The sequence below is a fragment of the Typopeltis vanoorti genome, chromosome 3 (assembly GCF_054136105.1).
Source record: "Typopeltis vanoorti isolate ZY-2024b chromosome 3, IOZ_Tvanoo_1.0, whole genome shotgun sequence".
Classification (NCBI taxonomy): Eukaryota; Metazoa; Arthropoda; class Arachnida; order Uropygi; family Thelyphonidae; genus Typopeltis; species Typopeltis vanoorti.
Genome location: NC_143551.1, coordinates 16,607,908 through 16,632,323, shown reverse-complemented (window position 1 = coordinate 16,632,323; position 24,416 = coordinate 16,607,908). Strand labels below are relative to the sequence as shown.

The following is a 24,416-nucleotide window of genomic DNA, read 5'->3' as shown; positions in this document are numbered from 1 at the left end:
TATACTTGAGAATGATGCATTGTGAGGAGTTTCAACAATCTTTCACAAATTTAAAACAATAATAATACTAATATTATTTGCCTCTTGTATTTCATGATGTTTTGACAAATTACGTTTGCTGTTATGTCGCTAAACTAATCCCATCAGATTTGGAAGAATGATTTTGCCCAATAATTATTGGAATATTTTAATGTGGTTCCATCTACTGACGAAAAGAAGAAATTCAAATGTATTGTCAAATTTTTTGTGAAATAATTTTTAATTAATCTATTTCTATATATATTTTATTTATTAATTTTATAAATATAATTATTTATTAACTAATCATTAATCATCTTTAATAATATAATTAGCTTAGTTATGCTTCAACTATAACTATTCTATTGTTATCAATTATTACATTATTAAGGGAACGATTTTTCGAAAATAAAATAATAGAAACGTTGCTCGTTTATTACGTCTAACTATTTCTAAAAATTATATTTCTTATATGTTACAACTGTACAAATTTACTCAATTATTATGAAAATATATAGCATGTATTTAAAATAAATTTAAGATGCATTTTTCATTCTTTATGACATGCATATGTTTGGTTTTATTTTATGAGAATTCACTGCACAAATAAAATAGTGCTAACCGTCAGTGGAAAAAAAACTTTAGAGTTCCGAGATACTTACAAGAACTTCAGAGATCTTCTCAGATAAATACCCAAGTCGTAGACACATCCGGATGCTTTGAATCTGACGCCATCCCATTTCAACTCGAAGATATCAGTTGACTTGTAGAATGAAAAATAAAAATCATTAAAAAAATAATAATAAGCAATGCTCAGTCGAAATTACGAAAAAATTTACTTGTGGAACTAGCATTAATAAACATACTTCACGTGCGTCCATCGATAAGTCAGTTGATAAAAGTTACCATTTTTGTTTACCATACTTGCTACCGGTTCAAATCCCGTGTGATGCATGAATATTTGCAAAAAGTCTGTTCTAAGCAACTTCTAATAGGTCCTTGAATATAATATCTAATAAAACATATTACCTAGACACAGCATTAAAAAAGTTATTGAAAGCATAGCAGAATGTGGAGATAGGATTATGTTTACATTATAAACATAAACAAGTTAGATTTATAGGAAGCTAAGCTCCTCTGTCTATAACAGGCCATGTGACCTAATGCATAATAGAAAAAGAAATAGATTTGAATGGAATATTCTCTTTTTTTTTAAAAATAATTTGCTGGAAGTGAAGATTGTTCAGCACTCTTATTGAACAATCTGCATGAAATAAAATATTAATACACAAAAACCAACTTAAAAGGACAACTGCTAATTAGATCTACAAAAGCTATGAAAGGTTCTTGTTCTCATCTTATGAATTTGCTAAATAGAAACACGAAATAGATGCGAGTGTTCTGTGGTATACTCTGCTCTTTTATTTAGCATCCCGGGTGTGTTTTCCCCTTTTTGTCTCGTAGTGGACGGTGGTGGTTCTCTGACGCAAATATTTCATTCTGTCACATTTAACAGATTTCATTTGGGTTGACATCCGATCACTCTTCGGAATTTGTTGGACTGAAATGCCGTTTTCCATTTCTCATGGGTCTAATGTGTCGGTTTGTCTATTGCAGGGATGCACAGACCGCGGTCCTCCGTTGATTTGCTGGCTGCCCGCCTCACCGTGTATTATTTTAACTTTAACAAGTTACGCGATAGGTAATTTTTAAAAATGGAACATGCGCAAAGCAAAGTGGCTGTGACGTCACGATTGCTGTTTGCTTACGATAATCGATTAGTAATAATGTTAAAAAATTTTATAATTCGTCTATTTGTCATATGAGTATTTTGTTTTCGTGGGTGTGGTTGCTACAATTAATTATCACCCCTAGGAAACGGTAAAAAATACATTTTACAATGGATAAAGCAGGGCCAAGTAGGAAACGCAAAAACTACAGGATGAAAAACGGCAGTTTCAGGATCGCTGGACTGAAAAATATGGTTTTGTGCAGTCGTTTAATAATATCGTGTGCTTGATTTGCAAAAGTGCTGTAGCCATACCAAAAGAATACAATATAAGGAGACACTATGAAAGTCTGCATTCTACATTTTCAAATCTACCCGAAGAACTACGTAAACAAAAGATTTAATTTTTGAAACGATAATTGACAGGTCAGCCAGTGATGTTTACAAAACCTATTCAAAATTCGGAAATCGCAACAGAAATAAGTTTTGAAATATCTCGCCTTATAGCAAAAAGGTTTCGACCATTTACATACGGATATTTCGTTAAAGATTGCCTTGAGATAGCTGCTAAAAAATTTGTCCTGAATCAGCCAAAAATGTTGAGAAAATTCAGTTAAACAGATGACTGTGCAAAGAAGAATTACTGCAATGTCGGAAAATGTAAAGGACCAATTAACATTCAAAGAAATTTGCCTATTTTTCATTAGCTATTGATGAATCAACTGACATTACTTCCACAGCCCAGTTGTTAATATTTACACATGGAATAACGCAAGAGTTTGAGGTAAGTGAGGAGCTGATTGGAATGAGTTCATTGTCAGATCAAACGAAAGGTAATGACATGTTCACTGGGCTTTTGGAATAGTATTCCAAAATTGTTTTAGATCTGACAAAATTTTCAGGTTGCACGACTGACGAAGCTCCTTCCACGATAGGAGCTAATTCTGGATTGGTAACATTATTGAAACAGCATTTGGGACGGCACGATGATTAGTTGATACAGTTCCACTGTATAATCCACCAGGAGTGTCCTAAGAAACTTGAATTTGAACATGTCATGAAAGTTGTGGTTTCAACGATTAATTTTATAAAATCCTGTGGCCTTAATCACTGACAATTTAAAACGTTTCTTGAAGACATTGAAAGTGAATATGATGACTTAATTTTTTACAAAGAAGTGAGGTGGCTAAGTCGTGGACAAACATTGGAGCGTTTCCTAAATTTAATTGATGAAATTGAAATCTTCATGACAGAAAAAAACAAAAACGTTCTTCATAAAAAATCCGAATTGGTTATGTGACTTAGCCTTTCTGGTTGACATTACTAATCATTTAAATACGTTAAATACGCGACTTCAGGGCAAACATCAATTGGTTATCAACTTTCAAGGAATTACATCCATTTTCCTAATTATAAGAAAGTTTCTGAAAAGTTCAATGTCAACTTCAAAACCGTGTATGTTGAAAAGATTGATAACTTGATATCAGCGTTCAAGGATCTGTTTTCTGATTTTAAAAAAGTGAAACCCTTGCTAGATTTATTTAGCAATCCTTTTGCCATTTTGCCCGAAAATGCACCCAAATCAGCACAACTTGAACTCATCAACATTCAAAACGGTGAGAACCTGCGAAATAAATTTAACGAAGGCAATTTATTAAACTTCCATCGTTGTGTCGATAAAAACAATTATAAATGGTTGCTACATAATGCATTAAAATGTGCAAGCCTCTTTGGCTCAACATATATTTGTTCACAAACTTTTTCAGTCACGAATATTAACAAATCGAAAAATAGGAACCGCTTTGACTGATGAAAATGTAGAATCCATTGGCTAATTACTGAAAGCGACTTGAATACGTTCATGTGAAGTTTGAATGACTGGATGTAACCAATACCTACCAGGAAGATGATGGCGTTGATCATCACTCTCCGAATAACACACTGATCAGCAATAAGGCCTTTAGGGGGCCTAGTAGAGTTAAATGATACGGTGAATCGTAGAGGGTTGCGCTTTGGTGTAGCCGATGTTCTGTGTTTCCAGTTGAATGTCTTTATCTCGATTCGACATTGTTCATTCTGCAAACAAATTTGTTAAAAAGAATTCAGAATAAATACTAAAGTGAAACTATTGAAACAAACAATTGCATAATAATCATAAGGGGCGCCATTGAACCCTGATATTCGTCGTTACTGCAAAATACTTGCCGTTGGAGTGAGAATTGCAACTTGTAAGTTTGTGCTATAAATTTTGCGAAGCGTCTCCACACTGGTGTTCTTAGTCACAATAATCCATTTCAGTGCTTGCTTTTCAAACTGACGTGTGTTATTCTAGAAAAAAATGCCATTGGTTAGCGATAACAGAATCAATCAAGTCAGTAGATTCCAAATCCTAAACTGTAATAATAGCAAACGAATTTAGTGCATTAAGTAATATTGCTAAAGTCTGTGCTAGTGTTACCTGAAGAACAAGATCCTTAAAACCGTTGAAGTGAGGAGTCAAATAAAAAATATGAAGGGGTGTTCTCTTTGTGGCAAGATCTTTGAAAATACCTTTATTGCCAAGATAAACATTTAATGTGTGAAGCATATCTGGATGCTGTTCCATCACAATAGTCTTCATACCGATGTCATGAATATGCTGGATCGTCTCCAAGAGTTGAGTTTCATCTACGAAATAGTTGAAGAATACTTTACAAAAATTTGGTATTTAAGAATAAAATGTCAGTCTAGGGTATTTTTATTTCTTATATGACATCTCTTTAGCTATAATTCACAATCATAATCAATAAACAATCATTAACATTTAAAAAGTTTGTGTTCAAACCTGTTTGGGTGGAATAGACGATCAGAATATCCTTTAGTCCAAGGTTGCTCATCAGCTGGGCAACGAAGTGGCTAGAGGTTTTCTTAGAGCATTCGTTTAATATTATGGAATCTGCTGAGAAGAAAGAAAGCGTGTGTTATTAGTGACACAATTTCAATAAATAGTAAACTCCATCTGTCCTAAAAATTAAAACAGAAATATTCATTTTTCTAAGGGAAATATTTTTGATTACTTAAAGGTCAGTCTAGAATACTATATGCCGCAATATTTTATCAAAGTAGTAAAATTAATTTATAGCGGAATTGTTGTAACTCTTATACCATAGTATAAATATTCATTCGTTTGCTAGCAATTGCTCTGAGGCAATGAGGCATTCGGTGAAACAGAATTGCAATAAAGTAATAAATATATTGAATTATACTTATTGCAGTCATTTTGTTTCACCGAATGCCTCATTGCCTCAGAGCAATTGCTAGCAAACGAATGAATATTTATACTATGGTATAAGAGTTACAACAATTCCGCTATTGTTGTAACAAACAATTGCATAATAATCATAAGTGCAAAGTACTGTCTTAATTTCAGCCATTACTGCTAAAGTTTATTGACGAACAAGATCTCTAAATATTACTCCCAGTGATATTTTGTGATCATCTTTTTCATTTCTTGAGACCTTTCTTTAAATTCATCACCACAAAACTAGCAAACGCATTTAAGAAATTGTTGCTTACTATTCACTGAACAGAACGCTTTGGGAAGGAACATGAAGAGAATAAAACATACAAGTGCATCATGGATTGCCATATTTTCCGACGGCGTACACTGACAACTGCAGCATGTGCACATCAATTTATAGAAAACGCAATTCACATTGCTTTTATCACTGTTGGTTTCAACAGAGAAGGTACTCCAATCCATCGATGGAGCAGATCGAAGTCTTTCGCCCCAGTGAGCAAATCACTGCAGCATGACTTGCTCTGACATTGAAGGTCCAAAACATAAAGCGGATCACCTCGTTATTATTTTGATTGAATCCAAATGAGAAATTAAATATAGAGTAGATCACAGTCTTTTTTGAGATAATATGCTATTAAGAAAGATAATTAAGATAGAATGGTCATCTCTTTTCCATTAAGTATTCTCGTTGTTTCTTCTAGCAATAACGAAACATTTTAAATAAAAAGTATTTAGTTTGGTAAAAGCTAAAATATAATATAAAATTTCGTTCAGATGATCAAGGGGTCATTATGTTTGTGCTTCATACTCAGGCAGTTGCTTTTCATCAGGATAATTTCCAATCCAAAATGGCCTGCTCGTCGGTTATTGCACACGTCCTAAATGGACACGCACACACACAAGTTTTCTGTAAGTCATTTCGCTAAATTGATATTATTTTTTCTTTCTGATTGTCTTTTATCTCGCGTACAAACAAGAAATAAACATTTCTTCTATTTGAACCTCTTTATATCTAAAGCTAAACTTCACATTAAACATAGTCGACAATAGAAAGATCTGCCAAGAGAAGTAGAAAAAAGAGAAATAAATCTTTACTCACTAAAATACGTGAATCTCCAAGGTGTTCCAGAATGCATTGTGGAAAGCTGCTCGGTAATCGATTAGTGTTGATGATGCCCTTTGGTTCCGTTTAGGACATGAAGAACCTTTGCAGAATTTCAGCTGAAGGAAGTTTAACCGGTGTCGATGCGGCTGGAAAAGCTTTCCCCCTCTGGAAAACTTGAGTGTTTTTTTTTTTTTTTGTCTTACAAAAACAAGCAAACCAGCCCTGAAGAATGCACACGCAGTAAGAGACAATACGTCAGCTTCCTAATCTTGTTCACTTCGACTTAATTCCAAACATCAGCCAGCTCTAGCTCAGGTAATTCTATCGAACACACTTTGCGTTTTTAAAAATCCATCTGTTCTCATCATCCATATTTTGTACAGAACATTCTCTAAAATAATATCTTTTATTAATCCCTCACGAAGTATTTAAAAAAGAAAGGATGGACCTCGTGTATTATAAGGCACAACTATATTAGCATTTTGGAGCGACGTACTGCAAGTAAAAAGTGGTACGTTTGCAGAGGCCTATTCCACATATCTGGGAGATTTGGGTCCCATACCATCCCAAGTTGGCCAGGTGGCTTGGAACGTCGGCCTACTAGGTGAGGCTAATACCTAGGAGAGAAGGCAAACTCTCACTGCATAAAGTCAAATGAAATACTGTAGCAAAATATGAAAGATCCACCACTATCCCTCTAACAGTAAAGGAACGAGGGAAGGAGCAAGAAGAAAAGAAAGAAGGGGGAGAGGCCAGTCTACAGATAATATAACAGATATTATATATTAAATTAAATTTTGTTGCCAGCTGGAAGTGATTTCGCCTGTTTGGCCACATTTTCTGTCCACGTTAGCAAGCATGGATAATGAGCTAATACGGAGAGCAGTATCCGAAATGAAAATACGGTCGACTTTCAAAGATCAAACACTTTTACACACTTTGTCGTATCGTTATATTTACTCGATGAGTGCATCTTGAACACTCTGGTTTGCGCAGCACACATCCAATTACACTCTGTAAGTGTTCAGTGCTACACGTATGTTTCATATTTAGTATAGTGGACATGTTTCATTCCAGTTAATGGTGATCATAATTCAATGTTATGACAATTACTGAAAAAAGAGAGCCAAAAATCAGATCGGAGCTTGCTCCACCTTTACCACGAGTTGCCCTGTCATGAAAGGTTGGCGTACGCTTGTATCCGCATGAAACTTTTATAGTCTCTATATTCGGCATGAAACTCTTGTAATTTCTATATTCGGCAATGAAATCATGTTGGATTTAATATCTACTTAATTTGAATAGTTTTGACAATTGTTTATTTGAAAGAATCAAGAAGTATTAAAGGGGTTTCGATTGCTTTTACACGACTGTGGGTTGCTCTCCAGACAACCCCAAAGAAGTGTTGCTAAATGTAACTCCGATATATATAACTCAGCGCTTCCCAAACTGTGGGCCGTGAAATAATGAAAATAAATTGAAAATGTTTTAAGACTAAGTGAGTTTTTTTAATCTTAAAAGAAACGTATTTAATTTTTATTATTTATTACTTATTTTTTTTTTTTTTATATTTTAATGGGGGAAAAATCACACATTGGTGCGGGTTCACAAATTTTGCTAAATGTAATATTTGCATTTGATTTTTGCAATATTCGCTGTAGTATGTTTTGTATTGAATATAAATACAATAAATATTATAATAATATATGTCTATATTACGATTTTTTTTCTGGGGGGGGGGCGTGAAATATTTTAATTTTTCCAAAGGGGACCGTGACATTTAGAAGTTTGGGAAGCATTGATATAACTGACTGAAGTTATGTGCACGCTCTGGTCGTTCTCGGAAACACTGAAATCTTGGGACATTTGTAACAGCTCTAATTGGAAGCTCAAAGAATTGCAAATATGAGATTTAGTCTCTCAATTACAAAAAGACTAATAATTGAATCGATGAAACATTTCCTCGTTAAATTTTGTGTGAATTTATTCTCGAATTTTGCTTATGTAACTGTTTTCTTCTGCATTTAAAACCCGGAATCGTCTTGCTTTGTGTCACTTCCTTTCCCCCCCCCCCTTCATTTTAACCAGGAGAGAAAGCTGACACCCCTGCATCACCCAACTCTACAGTTCCTTTGGAGTTTGTCACCGGTCTCCATTTCTGTACGTCTTCAGCTCTCACATAACAACTACCCAACGATCCAGGATGCACTATTTGAGATCGGAGCAGTTATCGAAAGGTCCCTCCACCATAATGTTGTGCGTGAAGATTGCAGTGGTGTGTGTCGCCCTCGTGTTCACGCAAGTGGAATCTCTGAGTGATAGTCATTTGGACTTCATACTTGCTAGAGTGTGTGGTAAGTACAGAAAAAAAAAATTAATATCATTTTCGCATGTTATTCAAAGAACACTTAAATAAACTCGTTAAGATGCAATTTAAATAATGCGTAATGTGTGAACTTATGGTGATTTCATTACGATAGTGAAACGTGTCAATGACGTCACAATGGTTGCTCTGCATTTTCCGAAGACTTTGTTTTACTTTATCGATTCATTTATTTATTTAAAAATTGTTATTATTGATATAATGAAAAATTAAAATATTTTATTTGCTAGATTTTAGACTTTATTTGCTAGATAAAGGTACGAAGTTATTCATAGAACTAAAAAAAAAATTATGATAACGGTTTTCTCCCTTCTATAGCTTCAATGATCGTAAAACTCAGACTCAGAACCGACTGGCCAATCAGAGAGAAGATTAAATGTGGAGATGAAGTAATCGGTTAAAAATGTAAAGCTCTCAAGAATGTAGAAAATTTTCAATAAAATTAAAAAACACATATAGAATACCGAAGTAAATGATATATTATTTAAAATTATTTTAAACTATTACATAAAAATTGAAGCTATAAATCAAATAATGAGATATATCAATCCACCATTTTATTATTAATATAATCTTGCTTGTATAATTTGAGTAGTTCAGGTATTTGCGCTTGTAGACGGATGTTCAAGCAAACCGGAATATCTATATTTCAGTTTGTGGATGGGTACAAACAATTTGGTATCTGGCTAAACTAAATGTATAGCAATGAAAATCAAATGGCGTTAAATCTGAGAAGCACGAATTTTGGATAAGTTGTGGAATGTCGATATCTATAGACGAATATTTAGAAAAAAATCATTTAAATGAGATTTGGAATAGATTGTCAGAAAAGTAAAGTAACGGCTAATTCACATAAATAAAATAGAATTTCTAAATGCCATATTTTTTAAACATTATATTAACAAACTCATTAGAAGTACATTACTTTATTAGTATGAATTTTATATGTAATTCGTCTCTTGGACATAACAGGAATGTAGTAACTGTTCTTGTGAGCTCAACATGACAAGAAGGTTATTTTTTATGTGCTTCCCACACACGAAAGGTTTCGTAAAACAAGAGTACCGCGGGTTGACTAAGGGTTTGTTCTAATTTTAATTAATTATATATATATATATATATATTGTCCTTTAATTAAATTTTTACATTGTTCGCAAACATTGCTCATACCCATGATGAAAATTATTATCCACCTAAAGACAAGACAATCACAAACCTTCATGTCCACACAGCATTCGAACTCGCAGGTTATTGGTTGGAAAGTGGGTTAGGCAAATCACTCGGCCAACCAGGCCGGCAACGAAGATACGTATGTCAACAAATAGTCAACGGATAGGGAGTTGAAGACCAAACCAGCCCATCCTTTCCAATCAACTGAAGAATAGTTTCACCTGAAGGTTATCGAGCCGTGCACATTCCAATAAAAGTTAACTGTTTGGGAATATTTTATTTAAAACTTAAAAGACTGTGTTATAATAGATTATGTTTTTCAACAATAAAGATCATCGCTTTACCTACCTACCATCCGGCGTTACATCCTGTTGTGAGCTTCCTGTACAACTTGGCTCCACGATCTTCTGTCCTTAACTAATCTCTCCCAGCCTTTCACTTTCATAACAGTCAAGTCTCAGATTACGTTATCAATCCATCTTAATCTCGATCTTCCTTTTTTCCTTGTTGCATATATCTTCTCTCCCTCTCAGTATTCTTCTTAGCATACGGAAGTCTTCTATTCTCTCTACATGCCCTAACCATTGCAATCTTTGCGCTTTTATAAACCTAACAATATCTTCTTCTTTTAGTATCTGAGTAATTTCTTTGTATTCTCCATACACTGTTTTCTTCAACAGGTCCATAAATTCTTCTCATAATCTTCTTTTCAAATTTCCTCAAATTGTCTTGGTCTTTTTCACTAAGAGTCCATGCTTCGCTTCCATATGTAACCACCAAAGATCATCGCTTTATGTGGTTATATTTTGTTTGTTTGTTTTACAATTAACAAACAAACTTATTTTTATTTACTTTTAGTTAACAGGAAATTATCAAAAATTCGAAATTGCTTATATGAACTCAGATCTTAATTGAACGAGTAAAAAAAGGTCAATATTTATGCGTCTTACACATCGCAATTGTAAGAAAGAATGGTGATTTATTGATGAAAACTCAACATGTCCTTGACTCGTTTTGAAAAACCAGCGACTGGCGAATATTCAGCTCGAAATGCTACAGCTATCCAATACGTTCTAACTTTAGTATTAGCTAGACGAGTTAAAAATAATCCATAAATAAATAAACTTAGTGCGCTAACGAATGTTATTTTCCAAAGGGATTAGGTGAGGTTTCTTAATCCTAACTTGCTTTCTGGAAAGGATGAGGAAGCAATAATCCATCCTTAGCCAATCACAGATAGCTGGTCCAAGACTATCAAGGATTTGTAATTAGCATCTGGAAAGAGTATGGAAGACAGCTGCCGCCATCTAGTGGACCCTAATTCTAACACTATATATATTATTATCGGAAATAGTGACAGTTCTAACGTCGATTTTCTTAAGATACAGGGTTTAAAATCGGAGTTTCCAGGAGGAGAAAAAAACTATTTTCCCGTGCCAGCGATCGACTAAGTCGGGAACTTATATATATATATATATATATATATATATATTTATTTATTTATTTATTTATTTATTTATTTATTTATTTATTTATCCATTTATCTTTTTATCCATTTGTTGCCATAAGATCAGTATTTTCTTTCGAAAAATAAATGGCCTCCTAATTAATTAGTTCGGTCATTTAGTATGCGATAATCTTTATCATCGCCTTTAACTGAAGGTAGGTAAACAGGTCTGATATAAAATGGCAGAGTTTTACTACTAAAAATTTGGGATTTTATTCATGCAACCAAACAAACAGGCCAACGAAACCCATAGAGGTTACATACAGATATTTAGGCATAAGGTTAATCGGCTAGTTTATGCTAATTTTATGGTTATGAAGACCAATCGGGATAGGTCATGTGCCTCAGTGGCCTTTGAGTACCACGGATCACTGCTATTTTTAAATAAGATTGTGAAAAATAAAATTTGATTTAATTTTTAATTCAGATATGCAAACTCCTTTTTAAAAGAACTTAAATAAGTATTTTTAAACGACTCATTAGCATACTCTAGTAAAACTGCTCAAATTAGTTGATGTTGATCGTTTTACGAAGCCCTGAAGTTATTTAGCGGCAGCATTTTCTAAACCCAAACTGGCTCATTAAAAAGTTTTTTTTCCCTAAAAATATCCCTAATTTCATTTAGCCAATTTGTTAATATTTTTAAAAATCTGAAAGGAATGGCTGATGCCTCTAATTGTTAAGGTCATTTTTTCACTGTTTTTTTATGAGCTGGTATTGTCACAGCCTTCTTGAATTCTGTTGGAAGTGTGCCAGCCATCAGTCATAGGTTAAAAATATAAACTAAAGGATCCAGATATATTTGAACAACACGTCTCTCGCTATACCGATTTTTATAACTTCGTGTCACAGAGTGCAAAGTTATTTTAATCCTATTATAATATATTTAACTTCATGTTTGCAAGTGGAGAAAAATATGTAGAAATTCTCAAATCGTATACAGTTTTGAAGCTTTTATATTCTTGATTTAGCAGCTTGATCCTAAATCTTTTTAGAAGTTTAGTGATGTTTATCGTAAATATTAATTAGTGATTTTATAGAACCTCCGCAACTCAGCAGGTATAGACGAAGCCCTTTGGTGGGAAAGACCTGGGTTCGATTCTCGTCCGTGACTTGAGGAACCTTTATCTGGTGTCTTTGGACTAAAGGTAAGTTAGCCAGTCTCATACGGAGGTAGAAGGTTTTTTTCAACCCGAAATTCGGGTTTTTCGTCCCTCAGAACAGACAAACTGGACCCATGAATACACACGGATCTACAGTGATCAATATGTATATACTTAATCCCTCATTAGGGGGCTAACCCCCCCACCCCCATCAGGGACGGGGGAGAAATCTCTATACAAATATTATTATTATTGATTTTTTTTGATTGATTGATTAAACTCAAACACTTTATTTTCACAAACCAATACACGTATGACAATTACAGAAGATACAAACTCCGGATGGATATCTCGCACAATGTTGATAAATGCACAGAGATATTCTCATTCCAGCATCAGAATAGCAATGAATTCCTATAATGAAGTCGGGCATGTTAGTGCAGAATATATTTTTTCGGTATTCCTATTTTTAGAGCATATGGTACGATGCACTCCAGTAAATAACCTCCTCTCGGCAACCGGCATAGCTAAACACATTCATCAGATTTGAATGATGTGTATCGGGATGCTTCTCTCCACAGTGCACACCTTTCCAAAAGGAGTGCTGTCCAAACACGGAGAATGGAATGGCGAATTTAATAGTCAATGTTCTACGGCAGATAGGCAGTTATAGATGCCCTGAACCATCTAGATTAAGAAAATCGACGCATTTTCTACATGATACGTGACAGGAGCAATGCAATATCCTTCCCTATCCGTTTCTGTCAGTTTTATGCCATCTACTTAGCTGTTCCTTGGGATTTTACCATCATGTTTTCATCTTTGGCTAACAACAATCCCAGTATTCCCCAAAAATATATTTCTAAATAATGATTAGACACTACTCACTATGTAGAGTGAACATTAATAGAGTAAATCACTTTTAACAAAATGAATTCGCTTAAACTATTTCAACAGGTCCCTGATTTCAAAACAACCGAAGACTATTTTCCTTTATAAACGTTAATTTATTATTTTTATTCCTCAGAAACATTTGTTGTATTCCTCTGAATAAGTGCGTCATTAAAAAAAATTAAAAAAAGCCACTCGAGTTCTGACAGAGGAGGAACATACGACAGAAAATGAACAACATCATTATTATTCTTATTGTGTGTTTGGAAAATTCGTCAAGTATCTTTTCGGGAAAACGTTCTAAACGATCCATAGGATTCATTCTTCTTTTGATGTTTAAATTTTCAATTAAAAAATGTTATTGAAAATTCTATTCATATCCTTACATTTCTCAAAACAACCAATTCATTTTTAAAAAATTGTAAATTCTGAAAAATGAGTTTATTCTCAGAAGAAGCTCGTCTTAAAAGAAAATAAAGATATAGATATCTGTTTCAGAATTGTGTTGTATTCCAGTGTTTATGATTGTTTCTGAGAACAATATACTGTGAAATATGAGGTCCTGGAAACTGGGGCGAAATATTTTCCCGAACGATAGCTTATTCAGTGTCATTCTCTGAAAACAGCTCCGTCACAGCCACTGGAGACATTCGGTTTCAAATATCGAATAATTTCAGAATTTTTAAGGCAGGAAGTACCAGGAATCAACAATATCAGATTGTGTAAAGCTAAATATCCAAATTTATAAATAACTTCAGAGGAAAACTGGTTTAGGATTATCGATAAAATTTTCATTTCGATGGATTTAAAAGTGGCTGATAAGCTAATCTACGCTGAACTCAATCTTTTAATATTTATTTGTTTATGCCTATTCTTATGTGTTTTCCTATGTGCCTACTTCTTTTTTATCAGGGTAAAGTTCGCCAAGTATTATTACGGAAAGAAACCTTCAAAAGATGCTTCCGTCGAACAACTGTATTAGGAGGAACTTTGACCCTGTTCTATGCTTCTTGTAAATTCCTAACTCATCGTTTACATGATTTGTTTTAATTTATAAAAATGGAATAACTGATAGTTGTATTCCTATTAGATACATAACATTATCTAAACCTCAAATAAACTATTTAAAAAAAAATAAAGAGCAATTAAATATTAAGAAAAAGTAAAAGAAATGTAACAGCAAACATTAAAAAAAAAAACGTTTGCTTTCTTATTCGATCAATAGATGGCGCTATGTTCCAAGTATCATCATTGTGGCTTCATTGGGAAATGTTTGAATGCTCTTCATTCAAAACAAAACCCTTTGGTTTTAGAGTTCTTTCCAGAATCTCATCAATCTCTTTTAGTCTTGAAATTCACTGCAATATCCTTTACTTTCAGCTGATAAGAATGTCGTGGATGAATTCTATTGCGTTACTGAAATCCAAGATCTGCCGGTGAGTATTTGTTCATTTCGTTTGTAATACCGAATTAACGTTGAGATTAATTAAAATGGATAATTCAACAACACGCACTTATTGTGCAATCGCTGTTCTGTTCTATTTTCTTTAACTTTTCTTACATTTTCGTTTCTGTAATTATTACTAGAATGTCTACCACTTACTTTTCAATCTTTTATCACACTTTGATTTTTTTTTTTTTTTTTTTTCAGTATTGGCAAGAATTAGGTTCATGTGCAGCAAGATATAATATTCTGATTCATTCGCCGATAGATGCCGTTGAACTTCACTGTGGTGGGAGAAATGGTCCCCGTCAGGTGGGTTATACAAAAGTTTCAATCGAAAATTTCAATTAGTGAACAAATAGGAAATACTTAAATGAATAAATAAATAAATTCGGTTATCTGTTAAAGGATACAACACTATCTCAAATTGTATCGGTTTATTATATTGTGATATTCTTTCGTGTGTTTATGGGACTCTCACTCAAGAAAGCTCGTTTACCTATAGCACGATCGAGTCGTGGGCAGTGGGCATTCATACCCCGCTTATTGGAGCCCACTTTAGACCTCCATAAGCGGCGATAAAACTCATCTTCCATCTAAGAACAATCACAAGCATCCATGCCCACGCAGTGATTCGAACCTACAAGGCTAATGATCAGAGATACGCTAACCCCTCTCTAGGCCAGCAACTGTACGGCACGCCACTGCTTGGTGTAAAGTTTAGACAACACTGGAACTTCCTGTTCTAGACATTGCATGTTCATATTGCTTTGTGCTTCCAGTAAGCAAGGAAGAGCGTCATTCCAGACGATTGAAATCACCCGCTACTTACAATGATTTTTGTTCAGCGATTTACCACAACTATCCTATCCTTCTCATCCGTCCTAGGACTGGTAAAAGGCAAGAAAAACCCTCCTATCCACGCCCAAGACTGGCTAACTTGGCTATGTCTGAGAAAGATCCTTAAGCTCTTCACGTCGGTGACAGGAATCGAACCCACTCCTTTCCCAGACATATGGTTGCGAACCGCAAAGCCACTAGACTAACCACAACTAAATAGTTAAATTTTGAGTATTTTGACCAGCAAATAATTGATATAATATATCAACAAGATTAAAAATGGTTATGCAAGTTTTTGTAAGAACCCAAATTTCATCAAAATTTTTCCACCCATAGTGACGTAGCTATATGATTATAGACAGCAGAATAGACCTCTTAGGATTAATCGATCCCAAATGGTTTTTATTATGAAAAATGTGAATCATTTCACACTCATGATGAATATATCGTTTCATATTTCTGTTCGAGTGTAGTATCTTTTAATTAAATTATTTTTACCTCAAACGTTCCTCTTATGAAGATAATATCAAGTCCAATAGAAAACTGTTTTCTTTGCGAGGCGAGACTGATTGCAATTATTTGCTGTCTTCATAAGTTATTAAGTGGTATGCTTCTTTACTTGATCTGCTTTATTTCTTCACGAGATTGCATATATATAAATTTAAAAAAAAATAAAAACTGCTACTTATTCACCAACGCACGTTGCATGCTTTATCAGTAAGTGGAATCATTCTATCTGATCGCTCGGTCAAATGAACAGCTTTTCCTCTAAGTGGTCTACACGTTGTTGGTTCATATCCCACTATGGAATAGATGTTGTGTAAATATCTTTCGATTTCTTCCTCGGATGTGACACTACAACTATTCTTATCGAAGCAACTTGAAAAACAGCCTCTGGAGCAGTATTCTCAAATTACCTTACCTTAGCTGGTAATACGTACGCCATCTTTACATGGTTGTGATTAACATAAAAAAGACCAGTTCGTAAGACGGCTGTTACCTTTCTTAAAGTCTATCTGAAATATCCGATTTCTAAATTAAAATTTCAACGTCATCGTTTTCATTTAAATGAAATACCAGTAAAGTGTGTGTGTGAGATAGAGAGAGAAATAAATTATTTGTCTTTGCCTTTAATAATCATTATCCGTGCAGTTATTTCTATAAATATTATTTTTATGACACGGCATGGGTTGTTTCTTCTTTCTTTTACAGTTAATCTACAAGATAAAGGATTGTGTTCTGGCTAATATCCATGCAAAGAGCGGCCTTCCTGAACCTTTAATTGTATCCAATCTGTTAACCACCTATCAGGTAAGGAATGGATTTTTATTTCGATTCCATTTCTTTGTAATTTGAAATTAGAATAACGTCAGAAAAGTTTACATTACGGATAACAAGGTTGTGACTTACCAATGTCCTTCATATTTACATTGGAATAACACACCTTAGATAAGAGTAAAGTCCTTTGAAAAAAAACGAAGGTTCTCTTTTAGCCCTTGTTTACAATTGTAAACTCCCATGCTGGCTCATCTCTATGTGTGTTATTTGCGTAATAAAGTAAACGTATTGCTTATTTATTAAACTGAGTTGTTCTAATAAATAATATCGCACTCTCGGTGTTCTTTAAACTTTTCTTTGCAAAATAAAATTGGTGATTTTGATGAACATCCTCTAATATGTCTTTTTTTTTTTAGCGATGTCATGGTCTTCCCCTCTTTGTAAGTATTAGTTATATATAACTAAATTTTAACAGTAATTTATGGGGGAGAAAATTAACTATAAATTAAGTTAATTTCTCAAGGAATCGTATATACGATGGCACATGGAGATTGCTTCTAAATAAAGTCTTTGTAAGAATTAACGAATGGGAGACGAGACTCGTCATCGGAAAACCTTTAACTGCCAGGTTCAGCAGATTATGTAATTCACAAATTGTTTCATTTTCTTCCCGTCTTTGGGGTCAAGGAATTCTAGGGACTCCTTCCTAGATTTCTGTTAACAATCTTCCTACATTTCCCTCCTGATTAACGTTGCTAAACAAACTCCGAAATGATTTTATTCCGACGATAAACTTCTGACTCGTAAAGAGTAATCTCACTTTAATGGTTCCGATGTTATCTCTCTTCTTGCAGCAGACACTCGGTGGAAGTGATGAGACCGCTCTTTGTCCACATGAGTTTGACGGATGACTTCGTACGTCCCGAGCGACTGTTCCAACTAATTTGCAATTATTAGAGTCAACTCATTTAGCGTACACTGGACCAAATCCAATTAAGTTATTTGCTAATTGGCTCTAGTCCACTGTAGATTTTGGTGTTGTTATTAAAGAAGTACTTAACTGTAAGCGACCTTATAAGTGGAGTCCTATTCCAGTGAATCTTCGTTTATTTTTACCGAACTATATGAACTATTGTGCTGCATTGACAGCGTTGATAAAACATTGGCTATTTTGAACAAAATGTAGCCAACGATGTGGTGATAACTGAAATATTATATCCGACATTTTGTTCGAATGTACATAATCAGCGCACCAGACATGTTAAGTTATAAAAATCAAAGAAGTCATTACTGTATACGCAGTATAAAAATAGCAGTAATAATATCTTTAATTATGAATCCTTCTTCGTTCTTACAGTTAAAAAAAAATGGAGAATATTCAATCATTGAAGTCGATTTCTACCGAGACACTATCATACTCTGAGCTCTCAGTAACTAGAATGTACTAGACTAAAGAATCGGATGATATCGGAAGAATCGACAGATTGGAATAAAGGATTAAACTAAAATTATTATAGTCTAACCAAGTGCAAAAATAAACTTCCAACATCTTTCTCTAAATCCAGAGTAATTCAATAATAAGGTGGTACACCGGTTGGCAACTCCTATAGGTAAATATGACCTCTCCTATTGCTTCTGCCTTAGTATCTCCACGTTTGAGTCTGCCTCCCACTGACGAGACCTCAATAAATGTTGAAACCTCCCATGCTGGACATGCTGGATATGAGAGGCTCTGCTTGGAGTAGGTTTTTGCCTGTCTCTGAGTAGAGCCACCGCTGAGATTATGGCTCTGTCTGGTGGTGGGGTGAGCCTGCCACTGGGTAGAGCCAATGCTGAGAAGTTCTTCTTGGTGACGGGGTGAGCCTGTCACTGAGTGGAACAAAGCTGAGTTGGGCGATTTTTCTGGATTGTCTAATTTTTAGAGAGGTCTTTACTTAAATACATCTCAATAAAGTTCGAAACCGGTCTGGGTAGTGGCCCTTCCCTTAATGCATAGCAGTATACATGTCCGCAAGGAGATGTGTTTTGCATTATGGGAGATGCTGAGACAAGGAGTAATGAGAGCTTGGTCCATCTTTGCTCGGAGTTTCCTGGTGTTGCACTACCTTACTCCAGTCCTGAAGATATTTTCAGGCGCAAACTTTGTTTGCTTACACTTGAATAAAGGATTAAACTAAATTTATTACAAACAGCGAAATTTTTGAAGTTTGTTGTAATCTTGTTGACAAAGTATATAGAAAATGCAATGTATTTAGGATAATCCATCTCGGGAATTGTCTGCATTTTTCTCTAACTGGCTTGAAATGAAGAACTAAATTTAGTTTTCTTGGAGTTAATGAAGTTTATATTTTACAAGTACACCTTCTTCTTCTAGCTCCTGTAGATCTGAGATAAGACTCCGATTTGGATCTAGTCTGGGATGAGAGAAGTTTCATACCAGCTTTGCAATCGAAGGTGAATTTACAAGTCTTGTAAAGAAGTGATAGTTGTTTTTAAACCCACAGATTTGTAATTTTCTTCTCTTCAAACCAAACAATCGATCAACAAAAACAAGCAATTAACAGACACAGCACGTTGTCCTCATTAGTTGATTCGCTCGTAATCCCAATTAATTCAAATTTATATTCAGTTGTTCAGGGGCAGTATAAATTCAGCTTCTTGCTTAAAGAACTTCTAATCTAGATTCTGCATTTCTGTCTCCACTTAATCCGATATCCAATTCCTTATTCTCGCAATAAAGGCTTCCGCCACTCAGCTTACTCCAGACGAATGGAATTCATAGCTGTTTGTTTTCATATGCTAACTTATTGGCTTGTTTGTTTGTATATTGTACTGAGAACCTGAGATTGCGAAGGAAACGCAACATTACAAACAATATGAACTTGCCCAGACACCTTGCAATCTTCACCACTGTTCATTTACTGCCTTTTATAGCTCTGTTTCCAATCCTGGCTTTTCCACATTCAGGCTTTTCGAACGCTTCTTTCCATTTACTACTAAGAGATTATCCACTTCCGTTTATCCCAACTTAAACAGTGTAGGGCCTCTGAACTCTCAGAAACAAAAACGCTAGATTAATCTTCTATATCACAAATCATTTGATTTGTTAATCCAACCATTTAGCTAGAGTTTACTAGCTGACGCCTTCGTGAATCATTTTAAAATGTTCTTTTTATTTTACATATAAACTCGTTGCATGGCAAGAGCTTCGCTTTTCTTTTTTGAAGCAGTTAAAAGGATAATTTTTCATATCCTTTATCGCTTTTCAATTCCATTTAATCCGATTGATTAAAACAATGGGGATGTTTAAGATTTATATTAGCTTTTTATCAACAGATTCAAACTGGACTCCAATTTAGCCATTAATCTGAGAGAAATATCTAGGCCATGTCTTTAATTGCTTGTGTTGTGTTTTTTTTTTTTTTTTTTGCTTTTTTGAAAAGTGATGTGTTTCGAATCGAACAATTTACGAGGTATGATAATGTTTTCAGACTGGCTAATGATCTAGTACCTTTTAGGATACTACAGCTGATGGAGATGAGCTTCTCCATCAGCTGTAGTATCCTAAAAGGTACTAGATCATTAGCTGTTTATTTTTAAGTTGTAACGTGCGTTATAACGTGGAAATGTGGAACCACAGCACCCCCAATTTTTTTCGATACATAAATATATTTATTAATTTATTTATATTTGCTTGTAATATTTAATTTGATCATCAAGGACGAAGGCGAAGGACGCTAGCAGCACGGCGTTTACCACAGTGTCATATTGTTACCCGCGCAAGCACATGCACGTCATAGTGAGATGCGTGCTGTTAGTGTAATGCGGCACTGTCCGTCGCGCAGTTCCACTGTTGTTTATATGCAGTTTGCGCCAGTAGTAGAGTGTTCGTAATGCTTATCGTGTTTACTCCGCCTCTTTAAATATTTGGGCATTACAATTAAAGGATTTAATTGCAATGTCCAAAAGTTGTAAATCCATTCCATTAATTATATTTAAAGGAATGGATTTTATTTTTAAGTAAATTTGAATTATACTAAACTGCATAATTTTATCGATAATAAACAATATTTTTTCATGTTTCATTTTTACCATAATTTTGATATTTTATCAAAACACGTGTACACTGTACTTCCAGTGTGTATGTATATTTCGAAAGTTGCAGCACTCACGATTTCATGCCACGAGCCGCCACTGGATAGGACGTTGCGTATGTTGTAACATTTCGAAAAGGAAACAATGAATAAAATTCAGACGTTTCCTTGCTTTTCCAAGTTCAAAAGTCTGAAGGGAAAACCTAATTATTATTTTTATTTTATTTATTATTTTCTTAGACAGTAGTGGAATTGTGCGGACGGTTTCATTCTTAGCAGAAACACTGAGACGGTATTTATATTCATATATTCTCTACACAGACAGAGAAAACGATCTGAGAACCTCAAAATGATTGAATTCTCTCGCAAAACACCTTCATTTTTGCTTGATATTTACTGGAATTCTTAAATGGAACATTACAACCGTTGCTCTCTCAGCTCCCCACATCTGGCCTCTCGCAACAAGCAATGAAAAAATAAAATAAAGATTTCATGATGTCATAGTGATTAGAACTGGCAACTTATGCTTACCATGATGAAAACGAGATTTCCAATTTCTGATCGAAATATTCCCAATATTTTCGAGAGAGAAAAAAGTACAATGAGGAAGGTTTTGATCAGCTTTCGTGCGATGAAAAATTGCCATTTGAACCTACGAAAGACTACTGGAAGGAAACGAAAACAAAGTCCGAAGATGCGTATAATCAACGTCAAAATTAAAACCAATTTTGACAAAACTGTTTAACTCTAAATTGCTTTGTTTATAGTTAAAAATGAAGCACAACAGGAGAAATACATTCCGATTTATGATTCACCAATCACCATCGTCGTTATTTCCAGATATACCCTCAATGGATTTTACGGAAACTTTGAAAACACCGTAAGGTTCCCGAACATCAGTTTTCTTACAAATTAAATTGTTATTTGTTATCATTAAAGCCCCTGTTAAAATGACCGTATAACCTGAGATTATCTCTTAATAGTAACAATCTCAAGTTTGTTGCTGATTTTCTTACAAAATTCACACCACAATCAAGCCATCTAATCAGAATCCTTAAATTACAAGACCTTAGGGTCCATGACTGGCCAAGTAACTTTCGCTTGCTTGATTTTAATAGAATAAGTGGCTTGTTTTATGCAGATAACTGAAAATACTTTTACTGAAGAGATTACCACAAATAACTGAACATACGTTAGCTACACTTAAATAGCAATGGCAAGGTTTTTCCTTTACGAAAGTGCAGTTTTACATTTCTCACTATATAATACACACACACACACACACACACACACACACACACACACACACACACACACACACACACACACACACACACACACACACACACATTACCCACGCTCTGGATGAAAAACTCCAGTTTCAGGTTGCGAAAACGATGCCACAACTGCATAATACTAGCTAACTTATCTTCAGTCGAAATGTCCTTAGAATGATTCTTAAGTACAAATGAAAATTATCGCAAGTTCTTCTCCAAGTGTCTCCTCTACAATTTTTCTTAGGTTATTCTCAAGCATGCTTCAATAATCTTACACATCTGTAAGCAAATTTTGTTCTAATTTTCTCACTCTGTTTCCTTTTAGTTTTTAGAAATGGTTACTAGGAGAGCTCCACTCAAATCATCTTGGATTCGTTCCTTCTGAGTCAGCCTTATTTCATACTGGAACATTATAAATTCTGAATCCGCCTTGATGTTCTGAGTTTTCTATCCACGCAAACCCTTCGTCATATGTCTCCATTGCTGAGTAATTTTTCAGATTTTTGCTAATGGATCTTGTTTTTAGACCCTGTCTTCTTCTCCAAGAATATTTGTAACTCTTTGAGTCTATAGTTCTTCTTTTATACACTTGTCTTGACTTGGTCTTGAGATATCACAATCAAACTAAGAAAATATATTTGTAACTGTGAGAAAATTTGTAAAGAAAAATTTATAAATGTATGCAAGAAAAATGATGGAGTGCAATTGCTGAAATATTTCCTTCGTAAATGAACACAGAGAAAGAAATAACGAAGAGTTAACATTTGGAAGAAGTTTGTGGTCAGGTGAGAATAAGAGATAACGAACAAATTATTCCAGAGAAAAGTCTGAAATTATCGTATAGAGAGCTGAATGCGATCCACGCTTGTCTATAGGAATTTATACAGTAGAGCGTAATCAATAAAGAAAGAGCAATGCGCTTCATTTCGGCGAAGTAAATTGCATAAGCAAAGTGGATATTAAAGATCCAACATTATTTCAAAACGGAATGTATGTAAAAACGAAAGTTTCGTAAATTTAACCCAACGTGCTTACAAGAATCCAATCATTTCCATCGGAGTTGCCTTAGTTTGCACTACATAAAAGAACACGACCGCTGCCCAAGCGTCCGTATTCGTCTTTTAAAAGTTTAAGATGCTCTCTAGAGCAACATTTCAAACACAAATGTTGTGGGTAAGGAACTTAAGAGAAAGATTAGGAAAGCGATCAAGAAAATGCGGATACATAAATGGAGAAGATATGGAGCGCTTACTCGAATGGCCTAATCATTAGCTACTGCAATGGATGGTGTTAGAGAGTATTTAGAACTTTAGTCCCAAGAAATTCAAACCACGAAATAGTAGAGTACGGAAACGAGTTATTCTAACAAAAAATTATGATCTTTGAAACTTTAGTGATCTGCGCTATTCAATCAAGTAAACATAAGTGATTTTTATACTAATCAGATTCTTCTATCCACATTTTTGCACTCCTTAATCATTCAGTCTAAACTTAGAATTTCTTTATTTTAGTTTTGTTTACTGTGCTAATTCCCATGATAATAATCCTCATTGTTTTTTTTTCAGTTGCCATTCGTTCCCAACCCTATGCCAATACGACCAGAGACTCTGATACCTGAGAATCCTCCTCCTCAACCACCAAATCCAAACCCAATCCCACAACCTTCTTCTTATAAACCACTGGGAATAGAAAAGCGCGACGTTCACCAAGAGAAACACTTAACGGTGGAATCGGTTGACTCAAAACAAGAACCCACGAAATCAGAACCAGTGGAAGTAAAAAAGAAAAAGGTGACAATCGACGTACAAACACACAAGAAAGATGTTCCAACTGTACAGTTGCAGGGCACTGCTAACATTCCCATAGAGATTCCAATATTAACACAGCCGCTAGAACCAGCCTTCGGCTACAAAATACCCGTCGAAGCCGCTCCAGTGAACTTAGAACAGTTCCGTTACGACATTATAGCAGATCCAGTAACAGTAGACATGAAACCCCCGAACATGCTCACACCTTACGATTTTGTCAAACGCCAGAGAGCACCTCCCAAACATTCCCCACCTCCTTTCCGTCCCCAATATCTCCATCCGATACCTGATGTCCCGAAAGACCGTCCAGTACCACAACCCTCGTATCCGGAATCCCAACCCATTTCACCTGACCTCGCAAAAGAGCATGCAATCCCACCACCCCTTTATCGGGAAACCTCACCCGTTTATCAAGAGCCCCCACCCGAGGACTCAAACTGCAGCTGTTTGGACATGTAGGATGCTAAAATAAAATCTTTTCATTGCTTA

General features: G+C 34.7%; 2 protein-coding genes and 1 long non-coding RNA gene across 6 annotated transcripts in view; 2 read left to right on the top strand and 1 right to left on the bottom strand.

Annotated features, from left to right (window-relative positions):
• Nucleotides 1–766, top strand: part of LOC150107953 (uncharacterized) — a 14,944-nt gene extending 14,178 nt beyond the window's left edge. The window contains exon 3 of the long non-coding RNA XR_016548116.1: nucleotides 611–766. This is a non-coding gene — a long non-coding RNA (uncharacterized LOC150107953). The remainder of the gene's footprint in view (nucleotides 1–610) is intronic.
• Nucleotides 1–11,134, bottom strand: part of LOC150107952 (glutamate receptor ionotropic, kainate 5-like) — a 17,759-nt gene extending 6,625 nt beyond the window's left edge. The window contains exons 1-6 of one of the 4 annotated variants that reach the window (XM_090390563.1): nucleotides 9,732–11,134; nucleotides 4,572–4,682; nucleotides 4,206–4,414; nucleotides 3,953–4,075; nucleotides 3,647–3,823; nucleotides 681–781 (exon numbers count right to left, since the gene is read on the bottom strand). In XM_090390563.1, the coding sequence (XP_090246689.1) occupies nucleotides 681–781; nucleotides 3,647–3,823; nucleotides 3,953–4,075; nucleotides 4,206–4,414; nucleotides 4,572–4,682; nucleotides 9,732–9,750 (740 nt within the window). In that variant the 5' untranslated portion in view covers nucleotides 9,751–11,134. Of the gene's footprint in view, nucleotides 1–680; nucleotides 782–3,646; nucleotides 3,824–3,952; nucleotides 4,076–4,205; nucleotides 4,415–4,571; nucleotides 4,686–6,126; nucleotides 6,168–9,731 lie in introns of those variants that run through there. The other 3 variants (XM_090390564.1, XM_090390565.1, XM_090390561.1) reach the window with 3 other exon arrangements.
• On the top strand, nucleotides 8,302–24,416 carry LOC150107951 (uncharacterized). Its single transcript, XM_090390566.1, has 6 exons — nucleotides 8,302–8,486; nucleotides 14,567–14,622; nucleotides 14,838–14,942; nucleotides 16,683–16,781; nucleotides 17,165–17,188; nucleotides 23,685–24,416. Exons 1-6 carry the CDS (start codon nucleotides 8,336–8,338, stop codon nucleotides 24,384–24,386), a joined length of 1,137 nt encoding a protein of 378 aa, XP_090246692.1. The 5' UTR covers nucleotides 8,302–8,335; the 3' UTR covers nucleotides 24,387–24,416.